The sequence below is a fragment of the Aythya marila genome (genome assembly GCF_965140915.1).
Source record: "Aythya marila genome assembly, chromosome: 2".
In the NCBI taxonomy this organism is placed as follows: domain Eukaryota; kingdom Metazoa; phylum Chordata; class Aves; order Anseriformes; family Anatidae; genus Aythya; species Aythya marila.
The window spans coordinates 8,499,347-8,514,000 of NC_139043.1; the positions used below are offsets into that span (position 1 = coordinate 8,499,347).

The 14,654-nt window shown below is 44.5% G+C and overlaps 1 protein-coding gene across 2 annotated transcripts in view; it reads left to right on the forward strand.

The window, feature by feature from the left end:
* Positions 1-4,753, forward strand: part of DPP6 (dipeptidyl peptidase like 6) — a gene marked incomplete at its 5' end in the record, with an annotated part of 551,718 nt that extends 546,965 nt beyond the window's left edge. For both annotated transcript variants that reach the window (XM_082752737.1, XM_082752736.1), the window contains 3 exons: positions 648-720; positions 820-893; positions 2,551-4,753. In XM_082752737.1, coding sequence (XP_082608863.1) covers positions 648-720; positions 820-893; positions 2,551-2,697 — 294 coding nt within the window. In that variant the 3' untranslated portion in view covers positions 2,698-4,753. The remainder of the gene's footprint in view (positions 1-647; positions 721-819; positions 894-2,550) is intronic.
* Between the last annotated feature and the right edge of the window lie 9,901 nt (positions 4,754-14,654).

Genomic DNA, 14,654 nt, shown 5'->3' on the forward strand with positions numbered 1-14,654 from the left:
ATCATGCACAGCAATCAGAGGATGAGAGAACCCATTAATTAAGTCTAAGAGAATCAGGAAGACCAGAGTCTGCCCATGAAAAATTTGCAAACTCTTGTTAAGTCCATACAGAGTGCAGTATTTGCAGTCACTCAGATTTGTATTTCCCCTGTACAGTTGAGAGTTGGTTGGGGGCAAAATTGTTCTCAGCAGTGGACACTTGAGTTTAGCATCAGATCCTTCCTTGGTCTGTCTAAGCTCATCAAGGCTAGCTTTCAAACCATACCAAAGTCACTGCAGCTCGCTGACGAACTCTTAGGCACATGCACTTGGGCATCCTTTTTGTCAATGCTTCGTATTCACTGGAAATTCACTTTGACTCTTTCCACGTGTTTTGCAATTCAGGCTTTTGGTGAACATGAAAGCCTCAGAACAGATGAGGGTCTCTGACCTCTTCCTGCTGCTGGTGCTGAGCCTGGAAGGAGCAGTGGGAGTCTATTTTACTTCTAGAACAATTCTTCAAGTGGCTGAGAGAATGTGCTGTGCTGGTGCCTGCTTGTTATCCTTGTGATCAAGTATCAAATGGAATTAAGTGCTTCTATTCCTCCCATATAAATTGCTAATTTCTTGCAAGAGTTTTAATCTTATTGCAACCTTTACCTTCACAGATCACCAAATTAGCACACAGAGTCTCATTACTGAAGGAACAGACATTTTTGATCATTCATGCTACTGCTGATGGTAAGTTAGCCTATCATTTGCACTCATTATATATTTGGGATGGCTTTGATTTTTCTTAATTAAATTTGCCTCTTTAATGATTCTAATCTGTTTTTACAGAAAAAATCCATTTTCAGCATACTGCGGACCTTATCACACACCTAATTAGGGCAAAGGCTAATTACAGCTTGCAGGTACAGTATGTGTTTCCTTTTTTCATATTTGAACAGTTATTTCCCCATCTGAACTCAAACTGCTGTTATGAAGCAAGCTTTGAAAAGCCACTTGCAAATACAGCCTGCCAGTAGAAACAGAATCAGCATGTAATGTGTTCAGATGGATTTGTGTGCTTACTTGATACCACTGTTTTGGTTTGGACAGTTGTTGAACAGTTATTAAATTAGAGTCAATTAGGTTTTGCAAGATGTATCTCTAAGGAATCGATGCCTGTTAACTTTCAGTGGGAACAACTGGCTAAATTCAGGATGAATTACAGATAAAAAGGGATCTAAATTAAATCAACTGGAAAAAGTTAAGGAGAGAAATGTCGCTCAAATCTGACATCCCCAAACAACATATACCAGTCTGGAAAGCCTCTCTTTCTGCAGAATTACAGCTCTGATTTGCTGAACTGCCCACATCCATGCCATTGAAGGCTCAGTTTCCAAAACAAGGCAATCCACAGGCGGTGGGGATGGTCCCTGTGCTCTGCCACCTCCCAAGCCACAGCCAGGAGAGTGCGACCAGCCCAGGCTAGACCATGCCAGGGACCACAGCTCACAGTAGAGATGGTTGCTTTGCAATGACCAAGCCTACTAACACTTGATTTACTGAATACCAGCTCCCTCTGGCTGCACTTCTGCAGAGCTTCATGTATAGTTGTACTCACTCCATCAGGCTCCAAAGGCAGGTAGGATGGAGCACGGACACCAGGGCTCAGGAACAAGCATGGCATGGATTTGGTGGGACCTGAGAGGAGCAAGGTTCCCCTGCACATTTCCCAGTGCAGAAGCATTGGATTGGCACTTTGGAACTTGAAGGCACCGATGGGCTAGGCACCCCTTAAGGGCTAGGTGAGGAGTGAATAGAGGGCCATGAGATCTACATCGTGTATCAGAATCATAGAATGGCTTGGGTTGGAAGGGACCTTAAAGGTCACCTAGTTCCAACCCCTCTGCCATGGGCAGGGATGAAAGGAATCAAGGTACTCAGAGTAGTAAGACACCTCAGTCCTACCTGCAAGGATCCAGTCCAAGAAAAGCATTTTCCTCCATCCCTTATCCCAATCTAAACGAGTAATGCTGATGACCATCTTTTGCTTTCCTTCAGTGTGTGCACAAGTTACTTGTTTCATTAAAATGGAAAGTTGTGCTTAAGCTATCTCATTTTGAGTTTCCACATTTTTTCTACTTAAACATTTTTCCAGCAAGCTTTGTTTCAATTTTTTACTTAATGACATTTATTTTTAAAACCATCATTTTTGTCAGCAAAGCTGAGCTCCTTGTCTCTCCACAGATTTGCACTGATTTTTTCAAGTCTTCATAAGCACCAGAGCAAACACTGTTACTTTTATTGTAAAGGTGGTTTGATTCAGCTTAGCTTGAACTTGTTCATAATGGAATTGAATGGAAAACCCTCCAAAAAAAAAAAAAAAAAAAAGTTTTTTTTGATGTAAGTGTGCACTCATAGCACTGCAGTGCCTGAATTAACCTGGACCTTGTGCACATCCTTAGGAAGACGTGGTGCCAGGGAGGAGCAGCAGGTTTGCAAGCCAAGTTGAGTTGTAGATACAAGTGATCGTTCCCGAGATTTTAAGCCCCTAACAGTGTTCATTTCCTTGTTCCTTTGCAGATTTACCCCGACGAAAGCCATTACTTCAGTAATGAAGCATTACAGCAGCATTTGTACAACTCCATTGTCAACTTCTTTGTGGCGTGTTTCCAAGTTCAGGACAAACTCCCAATAGCCCCCCTGAAAGAGGAGGAGGACGACGATTAACCACACGTGTCCGTGCTAAGCACAAGGCAGATCTCTCTAACAATATGCAACTGGATCATTTTCCTGAAAAAAAGATGTTATGTTGTTAGCATGTATTTAAAGAAAACTGAAAGCAGCTCATCTGCTTTACTTGACAGCAACTCCTTCCTAAATGGAAGAACATTAAGCATGGTGAACTCAGCAGAAACTGCTGTCTGAAACAAATCCATCACAACCAACATGTTCTTTTTCTTTTTTCTTTTTTTTTTTCTTCCTTTTTTTTTTCCCTCTTTGTTTGCCACAAAGTGACTTTTAGTGTGAAAGTGGCAAGACATTGGACTTGAAGAAACACCCCAAGAAACCGCTTTGAGGACTGGAAGATTTGATGTCCCTTTGCATTCAAGCAATCAAGCAGTAGCAGTGAAATCCATCATCCACATTAGGTTACTATAGTTAGCATCACACTGTGTCAGAATAAAATAAAATAAAATCTAACCTAATACATGGAAAAATTACAGCACAATTATCTTAAGGAATAATGATTCATGCATACTTGCCTGCTCTTTCTCATGTTCAGAAGGTTTGTCATTGCTACAGGGCATACAAATTCAATTGTACAAAGTATCACTATAGTTACGCTGATGTTTACCTTCCTGTAATTATTTCTTAATTTTGTATAACTTTTACTTCTGTTTTCATTAGGTCTCATGCTTACCTTATTAGCTTCTCAGCTTGTTCTGGATGGGGAAAAAACATATTCCAAATTAACCAACTCAGTTTAGACCTTTGGGTTCTAAAGAGGCAATGAGGGTCAGGGTAACCAGCCACTGAAAAAAAAAAAAAAAAAAAAAAAAAAACTATTAGACTAAAGCAAAGAAAAATCTCACCCTTGTGTTCCCAGCACAGCCTTTGCTTGCAAGATTGAGCATTTTCTTTGGCATCCTTGAAGAATATGCACAAAAATAGCCTGAATCAGCTTAACATTGAGACCATTGAGACATTTTTACGATACTACAGAAAAGGTAACAACCTATCTTTATTTTGGCGGGATTTGGAACAATTAATTGGCAGCCTGTTGGGAAAAGTCTACATTAGGCTTTGGTAGGAGGAATTTGTACCAGATACTTAGCAGATCATCTCATAAAGCCATTTAAACAGAACCAACATGCACAGATTTATTGCACATGCTGTCTGTGGCTTAGTTTTATTCCAGGTCGGTGATTATCACATTCCAAACATGTTTGGTTATCTCTTCTGCTCATACGAGATTTGCTAAGCATACAAGATTTAAAAAAATAAAAAATAATAAAAAATTGGAACATTTTCTGTGCAAAGCAAATTTTAAAACTTCTTGTGATAATATTTCAGCTCTCAGAACAAAACCCAACATTCATTCACTTCCACATTCCCACATCATAAGAATTTTGGCTAGCGTCACTCCTTGTAAAATATTCTGACCAAATGTACAGCCAGTATTAATACTGTATATTTCATTTTGTTGTATATAAAGGAATGTAAGTCAGTTATTTGTCAGGTCCCCAATCCAATATTAGTCTTGTGTTCAGCTTGCATGCGATAACACTTCTTTGCTGATCAGGACTCTTTAGAAGTACTAGCTTGGAAATATAACAATTAATGTAATTTCTTTTCTTGTTTTGACAGCTTGAATGTCAATGCCGGTTTCTACTTTTTACATAGTACCGTGGGTAAACTCACATCCTGACAGCAATGATGATGTTTCCATTGTGTTCTTTAGTGTGTCTTTTTTATTACCATTATTTTAAGCTTTGAATGTTGGTTGTACTTTGACCATCATAAAAAAAAATATACTGATAAACCACAGAAATGACCTGGTTTGGTTTTGATTATCTTCTTTAATTTACAGTGCAATGACATTGCGTGAACAAGAACTACGGTATAAATCTGCTTTATCCGGCAAAATGCCAAATAGACAACAAGAATGCTGCGTGTCCAGATTTTGCTACACTAAACAGGCTCAAAAGCCTGAAATGAACTTGACCTGAGAAATGTAAAAATCTGCTCTGTCCACAATCTTTTTGTAGAAAGAACTTTAGAATGTGGCATGGTAGTGTTTGTTCATTCATGGAATAAAACATTATTTTACCACCCTGGTTGCTACTTCTGTTATTCAGCGTTAAGTACTTAAGTAAATGTTGAGGTGCTGGACATGCTATCCCTGGCTGAACTGAACCCAAACTCCAGGATATAGATGAGCTTAATGAAAACAAGCCCTTATGAATAAATACTCAGCACCGTTTACTCTGCCTGTAGCCTGGTCAGTGGTGTCACCATCGTAAGTGCTGGCTGCTTTTAGGAAAACACGTTTGTGGGATGAGCTTTTTTGTATGCCCGTTTTGCTCCACTGGCTGCAGGGACAGCAGTGACTATCACAGAAAGACCTGGGGGACAAGTAAGGGCCCTCCCTTTTGACCCTAAAACACTAAATCACGTTGCAAGGCCGTGCTCTGAAGTAGCCACTCGGAGGCACAAAGGTGAAAAGGATGTTTTCCATCATGCTGACTTGCTGCATCCCTTCGGTGCTGGCCTGCTAGCTGATGCCACCTTGACTGGACCAGATTCACAGGAGGAAAAACATATTGCACAGCAAATATAAGAAACAATTACAGACATTTAATCTTTGTTACCAAAACAACCAGAAAGTAGAAGCATTAGCAGTGGTACAGGGCAGGCAGCTTGCGCTAGTGCAAAATCGCTTTGCTGCTATTTTGCTTAATTACCTAAATGTAACTAATATTTTTTTAATCGTCCAAACAAATCAAGCTCGTACCCTCAGCTAACTGGCATTTCTGGATGCCATAATGTTCAACTGTAGCATCCTGAAGTGGGAGAGAGCTAATGAGCAGTGCCCTACTAATTCAGAAGAAAACCACAGAGGGAAAAATGAGGCATTGCTGGCAGCTAATTAGCAAAGCCAGGCAGCCAGCCACGTTTGTAATTGTCTGTGGGTTCAGGCATGGAGCAAATAAACCCATCCAAGCTCTCTGCCCATGAGTTCATGCCAAGTGAAAGCCTCATCTCTGAAGGTTAGGAAGGAAAAACATGAGTGAAGGAGAAAGGATACATGGGATGCACACTGGAAGACCACTGGAGGGTGGTTAGCAGTGGGGAGAAATGGGTGTTCAGTGGGGGAGACCAAAAGGACAGTGCTTGCCCTGGGTAAATGCCCACTCCCTTTGGTGTTCTTTCTGCTATGGACTTCTTATCTGTTTTCTATTTGCAAAAGAACAGGGAAAGGGAAAAAAAAATAGAGAACATAACAGAAAAAAGCATAGTATCTCAGTTGCTGATTCGCTAATCATTGCCTCTTCCTGAGCCAGCTACTTGCCTATTTGCATTTTCCTCTCCCTACCCAGGCTCTAGATCAGAAGCTCCCAGCCGAGCTCAGGGCACTTGCTAAGACCTGAATCCTCTTCCCACTTCATCTTTTTGTCTTCCTCTTTGGTTTGGTTATGGTCTGAAAGCAAACCCAGCACCCCCTTGGAGACTGGGTAGAAAGAAATATAAAGCAGCTTGGTGAACCCTCCCAGTAAGTCACAGCCCAGCTCAATTCTTCGTTCTAATGGCCAATTCATGCTTGGCCAGCATCCTTTGCTCAGTGCTCAGTCCTTTGCTGGGAAGGAACACTAACAGCCAGGGGACTTGAATCTCTGCTGATGGAAAAATCCCTCGTTTTTTGTAGCCTTGAGTAGGACATCACCACTCACCTACAGCAGGAGCCAGGAGCTTACTCCGTGGGGACACAAGACTCGATGTCCATGTGCTGATGGCCCCGGCAGCAGTTGGAGGGGAAGAGCTGATGGAGGGTGTCTGGAAACAGGGAAGCAGCTTTGGCCTCCCCTGCTTTTTGGCATCTTCCACTTAATTCTGGTTTGTACAGCAGGAAAATTGGGTAAGTGGTGACTGCTCTCTGGAAGCAACGCCCAACATCTTTGCAAAGCATCGTCAGAGGGGGAAAGCTTTGAGCTCGGGGTGACACTGAGCCTGTCCTTAACGCATCCCAGTGCAGGACTTGGGTGTTTATATAAGAACGACAGTTTTCATTCCCCAAACAAGTCCAAAAAGCCAGCTGATGTCAGCAGCTTGTTTCTGCAGTAGTAACATCCTGAGAGCACAGCTGGATTTTCAAGCACAGCTGAAGGAATGGGGGGCCCAGGGACATGGGCGCTCCGTGGGGGCTCAGGCAGGGACTGGCTGCCTCCCCATCCCCAGCCACTACTACACTGATACCCATTCTTATCAAGCCAGTAACACTTTAATTACTAGCTGTAATTACAGCAATGCAATCTCCAGGGATAGAAAATAGCCATTCAGCAGCCGGCGCAGTCTAGAGTCTTTTATTTGTCCACAATAATCAATGGCTTTTGTAAACAACAATTTCTGCTGCCGCAGTTGTGTTGCTGACTGAAGTGAAGGGGAAGAGTCAGAAATCCGTTGTAAGATTGATTTTTCTCCTTTCTTTTTCTTCTTTTCTTTTTAATTGCTTTGAGACATTCATTAAAATCCAGATATTAAATGAAGCCACGTTCTGTCTCCTCGCCGGGACAATAGCTTTAATCAAAATGTCCATTTCCATGACCAGAAGAGAAGAAAAGAAAAGGCAAATACAGGTGTAACCATGCTCCAGGAAAGTACAAAAGTGAACCATGCTCCAGTATTCCTGTGGAATAGCAGGGTTTCCCTCTGTTTTTTTCTTCTTCCTTCCTTCCTTCCTTCCTTCCTTCCTTCCTTCCTTCCTTCCTTCCTTCCTTCCTTCCTTCCTTCCTTCCTTCCTTCCTTCCTTCCTTCCTTCCTTCCTTCCTTCCTTCCTTCCATGTACCTTTTGGGTCATTTTAAAGGGACAAAGGACTCTTTCAATGAGCTGATCATTCATGCCAATGTGTCATTTGTAGCCACCAGTGGTAACCAGCCTGCACCAGTTCCTGAGTACCTGCTCCTCTTCTGGAGCATCTCATGGTGGGATAAGTCCTCCAGATGGAAAATCAAACCTGGCACATGATGCAAAGAGGGCAAATCCTCTGCTCCACCTTCAGCTCTGTGACACAGAGGGAAATGAGGGAAGAGGCTCAGAGCAGGGCAGTCCTCTCCAACAGCTCCCTGTGAATTCACCACCCCCCGACATGCAGAACCCCAATAAAGACCAGCATCTTCATCAGGCTGCCCACCCATTGCTCCAAACCCAAGATTCTTCGTGAGCCTATAGTCCACCATGCCACATCAATGAGATCTGTGCTATTTGTGTGAAGATATTGCCCACGATACACCCAGAACTTTGACATTTATTGCAAAGCATTGAAGAGGAAGGAGGTAGGACAAAGAAGAGCCTAGAGATGAGACCTTCCCTATGATTAGGGCTCTGCCTGGAAAGCCCTTGTTCTCGAAGAGGTATTTTCTAGAAAATGAGAGTCCTGAAAACAGTAAATGAAAGCCCCATTAACTGTCTAGGATTTATCCAGTAGCCTTTTGCTTTTGCTTCTGTGATTTTCATAATTGCATAATTTGCAGGGAAATTGAGATGGGAGGAACTTTTCTCACCTGCCCCAGGGGCAGGTTGCAAACAATTCATCACTCAGCAGAAGAACAGCAGCCAGAACCTCACCCAAACTTCTCAAAATAAACCTGCAACCTCTGGTTCAACAAAAAAGGGGGAAAAGCAGGGCCCAGCCTGCTACGGATACCTGCTTTGGGACCACCAGGCTCTTGCTTTTAGGGCATGAAGATGAGTGGTTGACACGTGAGCATCTCCTTTCACCCAAGCAGATGGGGAAAGCAAACAAAGAAGCATTACAGTTGTCAATTAATGACTTTTAAGAAATTAACTAACCTCTCAGCTTTCAGCCAAATTCCGTACCGCAGCAGTAAGCAGAGCACGCACACTTGGTAGTCTGTATTTATTATGCTTTTACAGAGCCAGGGAAGCTTTTGAAGGGTAGGATGCCATCTGCTGCTTCGAACTATTATTTCCTCAATCCCGTCCCTTCCCAGCGTGCAGCCGGTGCTGATGGGGGGAAATTTGGAATACGTCTGGGTTATTTGCAAACTGAAAACACTTTCAGCCATGAAACAAAATTTGCCTGGATAATAAAAAGCTGAATGAAGAATTTAATTTCACAAGTTATGAAGAAAAGTCTCTGCACCAAATGAGGCATCCTCGAGAAGATGAATGATATTGACACACAGACCCGTTTTCAAGCAAGAATTATTTTATTTTTCTTTCTTTCTTTGCAAATGTACCTTTTGGGTCATTTTAAGGGAAAAATATATATATATATATATATTTTCCATGTTATTTCCAGCTTAAGCATTTTTAGTAATTGTGCCAGTGCCCATCTCCATGTCCAAGGAAACAACCATCACTACATCTGCGAGCCGACGCGACGCCCCGCGACCCTGAAATACAGCCCCAGCGTGTCTTTCTGAAATCTGTGGAGTGAGGAACAAATGAAAACACCTTCAGCTCTTGGGGACTGGAACTTAAACCCATGAGCAAGCTCTATTAAGTCCGGTAATAGACACCAGCCGTACCCAGGCACTCAATGGCAGTAGCCTGGGATGGATGGTGCACCGCCCGCGCCAGCACTCCGGCAGTAATAAGAATCACGCTGGGCTCACTGCACTGCCTAATCCATAATTTATTGGGCTTCATAAATATCAAAACATACCACAGCTGTTAGCACTTCAGTGCAAAACCCGCAAATATTGCTTCAATTATTCAGGAGCTCATTGCAGGAACCAGTCAACTGCTTCCAAGGTGCAATTTCTGAAGGTATCCATTACTTGGGAGCTGCTGGCTGGGCCCCTGGGGCAGGTGGGAGCACTGAAAGCAAGAGGAAAAATCGCCTCTTGTAAAAAAAATAGCCCCAAAACCTGAGCTCTGGGCATGGAGAGGGACAGACAGCTTGGTGGCAGCACACAGAGGGGCCATGTGTGGACCCCTGCACCACTTGGAGGGGGCTCTGCTGCAGCATCTCACTCCCAGGGGCTGCCACAGCCAACTTTAAACCATCAATCCCTAAAATTCCCCTCATTAAATTTACCCTCTGTGCAGGATACAAGTCACATTTGTTGAAATGATGAAGCCCAGCAGTTCGTTTTGACCCTCCAGTGATGAACCACCATTTGAAGTCATCCTGGGCTTCCCCTCCTGAAGATATTTCCATCACCCAAAACTATTTGGGTGCCTGATACAGGACCAGCACGTGCTACCACCTGTTGGGTGGGCTGAGGTCAGGGTTACAAATACCTGGTAGCACAGGGGCTAAACCTGATCGATACACTGCACCCCCTGTTTCTACAACCAGGTTTCCAGGTTGGACTGATTCTAGTCCTGTGGGACATTGCTAGTCCTGTTTTATGGGCCAGTACATTTTTCCACTATGAAAAATATATATGTATATACATATCAGTGTAATACTAACCAGTCTCCCCAGCCATCCTCCTGCGAAGGGGACAGAAGAATAAAATGCTTGAAGCAGCAGATGGCACCTCATCAGTTTTACTCCAAAATGAGGAATTTCAGGGATAATTAGGTAACTGAAAGCTTCAGGAAAACAGGCATCCAGCAGGAGACAGTGGTGAGCTTCGCTGTTGAAAGGAAAGGCTGAGCTGAACTAACAGCAAAGAAGCCACATGGAAAGTTGGATTACAAAACATCATAGAAAAGGGAAGCAGGTCTCACTTGTAGGGCTCTTTGGGGACTTTTCCTGATCATGAGATGAAGCATGAGATGGGGTTCACCCCAAGTGCAAAGCAGCCTGACCTGGCTCTGTCCCCATGTGCACCCCAAAGATGGATGTGGCTTTGGAGAGGGACCCTGAGAAATGAGGACAGGGGACAAACATTTCATCTGAAGGCAGGCTCCAGGGGCAAGGGAGGAAATCCAGTCCCAAAAATGTTGAAATAGATAAAAATCAAGGGAAGGTTTGACACAGGATGCAGGACTGGTCCCCGTTACAAAAATGATGCAGAAAAATATCATTCCTGGTGCAGGGGAACATCTGCTCTTTTTGAAGAAAATTTCTGGGACAACTTTGGATTCTAGCAAGCGAAGGTCCCCTACACCAGGCTGTTCTTCATGGAAGGGTGTGCTTGTGACACATACCCAAACCTGGAGCCTGGCTGGTGGCTGGACTGAAAAAAGATGAGTGGTCTCATGAGGCATCACAGTCACAGGGGTTATTGCCATCACAGTTGTGTAATGACACAAAAAAAAAAAAAAAAAAGCCTTCCTCCTCTTCTCAACATCATCTTTTTTTTCCCCAGAAGTAACCCCAAAGGTTACTTCTCTGTACAGAGTAACCCCAAAGGTTACTTCTCAGTACAGAGGGTGTCCCTTTGGGAAAGCCCTGCCTCCAGCTCGGGACACCACCATGGGACAGTCTCCATCAGCCAGACCCAGCAGCAGGTTGCGGAAGAGTTCAGCTCCATGGGACACATCACTGCAGGCAAAAGAGGGGCCAAGAGCCTCTACCCAGAGGGATTAGAGAAGACCCATATAACGGATCACCTCTGGGAAATCCTGGCAAGGGACTGCCCGGCTCTGGCTGGAGATACTGAGAGCCACCTACATGTTTGTGGTTGGACGTCTCAGTGCAGCTGGAGCCTTGGCTTCTCTGCCATCTGTGGAGATGTGCCCGTGTTCGTATGATGCACTGCACTCACATTTCTGGGGCTGCCAGGGCTTGGAGAGAAGGCCAGTGACTGCAACACCTCGCAGGAAGCAGTCAGGACAACATCAGATAAAATGCAGACCTTCCAGAAATCCCACCCAAGGATTTGAACAAAACTTTGTAAGGAAAACCCAAAATTATTTACACATCCAGACACTAAAGACTCACTACCCGTCTTGGTCTACTCCATTGCTCCAGAACTGAAAAGCTGCTTTCCTGTAGGAGTATTTTTCTATATTTAATGCTCAGAGCAAACTCCTGGTGTTTCAACATGGCCAGGGCCATCTGAAGGCCTCCTAGGTCAACAGAGTCCATCTCCTTGCTTAAATGGATGACAGCTTCCTGGCCCCATGAATTTTGCAGAGCCAAACAAAGCAAAACAAAACAAAAAACCCTTTGCAGGTCGTATTTCTATTAGAGAGTTTTGCGGCACGCGGAAGGGCAGCCCAGCAGGAAAGGGCACCCGCTGCCAGGCAGGGCTCCTGCGAAGGAGCAGCATGAAATTTTCATGCAAATTTCCCACCAGAGCCACTCGAATAAAGCTCCAGATTTCCCTGCCTTTTTTAATGAATAAATTACTCGGCCTCGTTAGCGGAGTCTCCAGCACGAGGGCAGCGAGCATCACCCTTGCTGCTGAGCTGACCGAAGAAATGCCACTACCGGGGATGAACGCTGCCCTTAAACTTGTGCCGGAGAGCACATGAAAAATGCCTTAGCTCCTAATCTCACCCACAGCCACGTAATGGGGGAATAATTGAGATGTAAGTGCTGCTCAGGCACGAAATGCAGAAGGATTTTTTTATTTTTTTTTTTCTCCTTTATTAGGCTAACAAACCATTTCTGAACCAGTGGAGCTCTTTAATGTGCCAGGGATTTTGTGCTCGGTAGAAGCATTCCCCAGGTCTTTGGGGAACAGGCGTTTTCTCCTAGGATGCCACAGGCACCAGGGAGGGGATTTCTGCAAATAAAGGGGCTCTGACAGTGACTTATTGATACAGCTGTGGTAGATCCAACACCATGGGACTATCTGGGCATGCTGCTTGTTGGCCTTTGGCTCCTCATCTCCGTTTTTCAGCTCACCTACCCACAAAGCCAGAGGCCAGAGGAGGCTGCAGGGTGGAAACAAACTCAGTGCTCGCATCTCCAGAGCCAAAACGTTGGTACCAAGGTGCTCAGACCCTTTCTGGAGGTTATCCTCCAAGGGAGGACGCACAGCGTGTACAAGAGAAGGGCAGCATTTTATAAACCTTTCCAGCATGTTCCTTTATAAGGCTATTTCAATGGCTGTGAGCCCCCCAGTACCCTGTATCATCCCCGTGTGCTCCAAAAGCCTTCAGCAATGTATCGCAGCCCTTCCCTCTGAAAAGAGCAGTCTGTGCTCTTTCTTTTCCCCTTTTTCTAGATCATGGGACAGCAAACCCACCCACCCCAGTCTCCCCACTGCTGGCTCACACACCAAGTCCATTTGGTGGCACTCTCTGCCACATAGTTCAGACCCCACAGCTTTAAGCCAGGGCTTCTCAGCACTGTCTTTACTACAAAATCTCAACAAATCCAACGCATACGCATCGAGTCTAGCTGCAATTAAGGAAAACATACATATGGAAAGCCTGCTACTAGAAATGTCCTTCCTAAAATACAGACTAGCGGTTCCCAGGCTTTCAGTCAGTACATGAACATATGGAGGTTGCCTGATTTTCAATTCCATTAACTTTCTCACTCTGCAGAGTGCTACAAACTGCAGCTTTTCTGCGTACGCCCCTGGCAGCTTTAACCACAACCGTATAGAAGGCAGGAGGGAGGAACAGCAAACGCCCCCTCTGCACCCGGCCAAACATCTCCCTGCACACAAGCAGCTGGAGAAGATGAGCACAGCTCTCTAAAAGCACCATGAAAACATCCATCAGTGCTGGACTGGGTTTGGTTAACAGTTCGGTTGCTCGGGGTTATTTGGGGAAGCATTCAGCAGCTCCAGTCCTACTGGGCTGTTGCTGTTTGCTTTGTTAATGCCCTGTTTCCCAACGCAAATGTTTCCTTCAAAATTTGGAGTAAAAGAAGAAAAAAAAAAAATTACACAGATTCAGGCTCTATTTCTGACTTTGGGGAAAAAAAAAAAAAAAAAAAAAAAAAAGGAAGGGAAGGGAAGGGAAGGGAAGGGAAGGGAAGGGAAGGGAAGGGAAGGGAAGGGAAGGGAAGGGAAGGGAAGGGAAGGGAAGGGAAGGGAAGGGAAGGGAAGGGAAGGGAAGGGAAGGGAAGGGAAGGGAAGGGAAGGGAAGGGAAGGGAAGGGAAGGGAAGGGAAGGGAAGGGAAGGGAAGGGAAAAGCAGCTGAAAAAGCAACAGCACATTGCCACGGATGGGACCATGGTACAAGGTTCTGTGGTGTTAATCTGCCTCCTGCCACATCAGCCTCTGGGCTCGCCCCAGATAACCCCCCGTGGCCCAGCAGGCTGCTGGAGGAAGGTCAGGAAGATGCTCTCCAGTTTTCTGCATTCACCAGCCGGGCAAAGGGGCAGCTCTTGCTCCTCTGCCCCCATCTTGCCCCTGCCTGTGTTTTATATTCCACCTTCATTCCCTTGCATTTGCCGCAGCTGAAGCTCACATTTAGCTTTGAGTCCTAAAATTTCCTTAATGTCTTTTTGTGAATGCTCACCAGCATTTCAGGGGCTTAGCATCTTCTCAGTGAATCTGCCTGTCCCGTTCTTTCTGATCCTGCCCAAATCTCACCATATGGCATCAGATGCTTCCCTTTATCTAATATATGTTATTTTTTCTGTTTCCTTTATCCTTTGCTGTCATCGCTATACACAACCACAATAGTTTTTTATGATCACTGCATGCCACAATCAAATTTAATAACGATGTTACACTTTGTTAGGCACCCACTAGCATCCTCCTTTAAGTAGTTGCCACACCTGTGCTGCAACCACTCTTAAGAGTAACTGTATCTCTTGAAATTAAAACTGCATTAAAAAAAAAAAAAAAAAAGATGCAATTTTGCTCATGGGAGGTTTGTCAGAGACATCAGCCAAGCCAGGGTTTCACCCAGAATTTGGAGAAGGGAGCAGAGAAGAGCCAATAATAGAAAGGAGCCAGCTGTGAGAGCTGGGTCTGCAATCTCAGCCCAAACCACACGGATGACAGCAGGGCTCAGCCTCCAGCCGCTGTAAGAACTGCACTCTTATTGTTCTGGCTACGTCTTCTGCAGGTCTGTTCCTGAATGAATGATGTTTGTGATATGAATGAAAGGAAGACAAAACAAACCAAAAAAA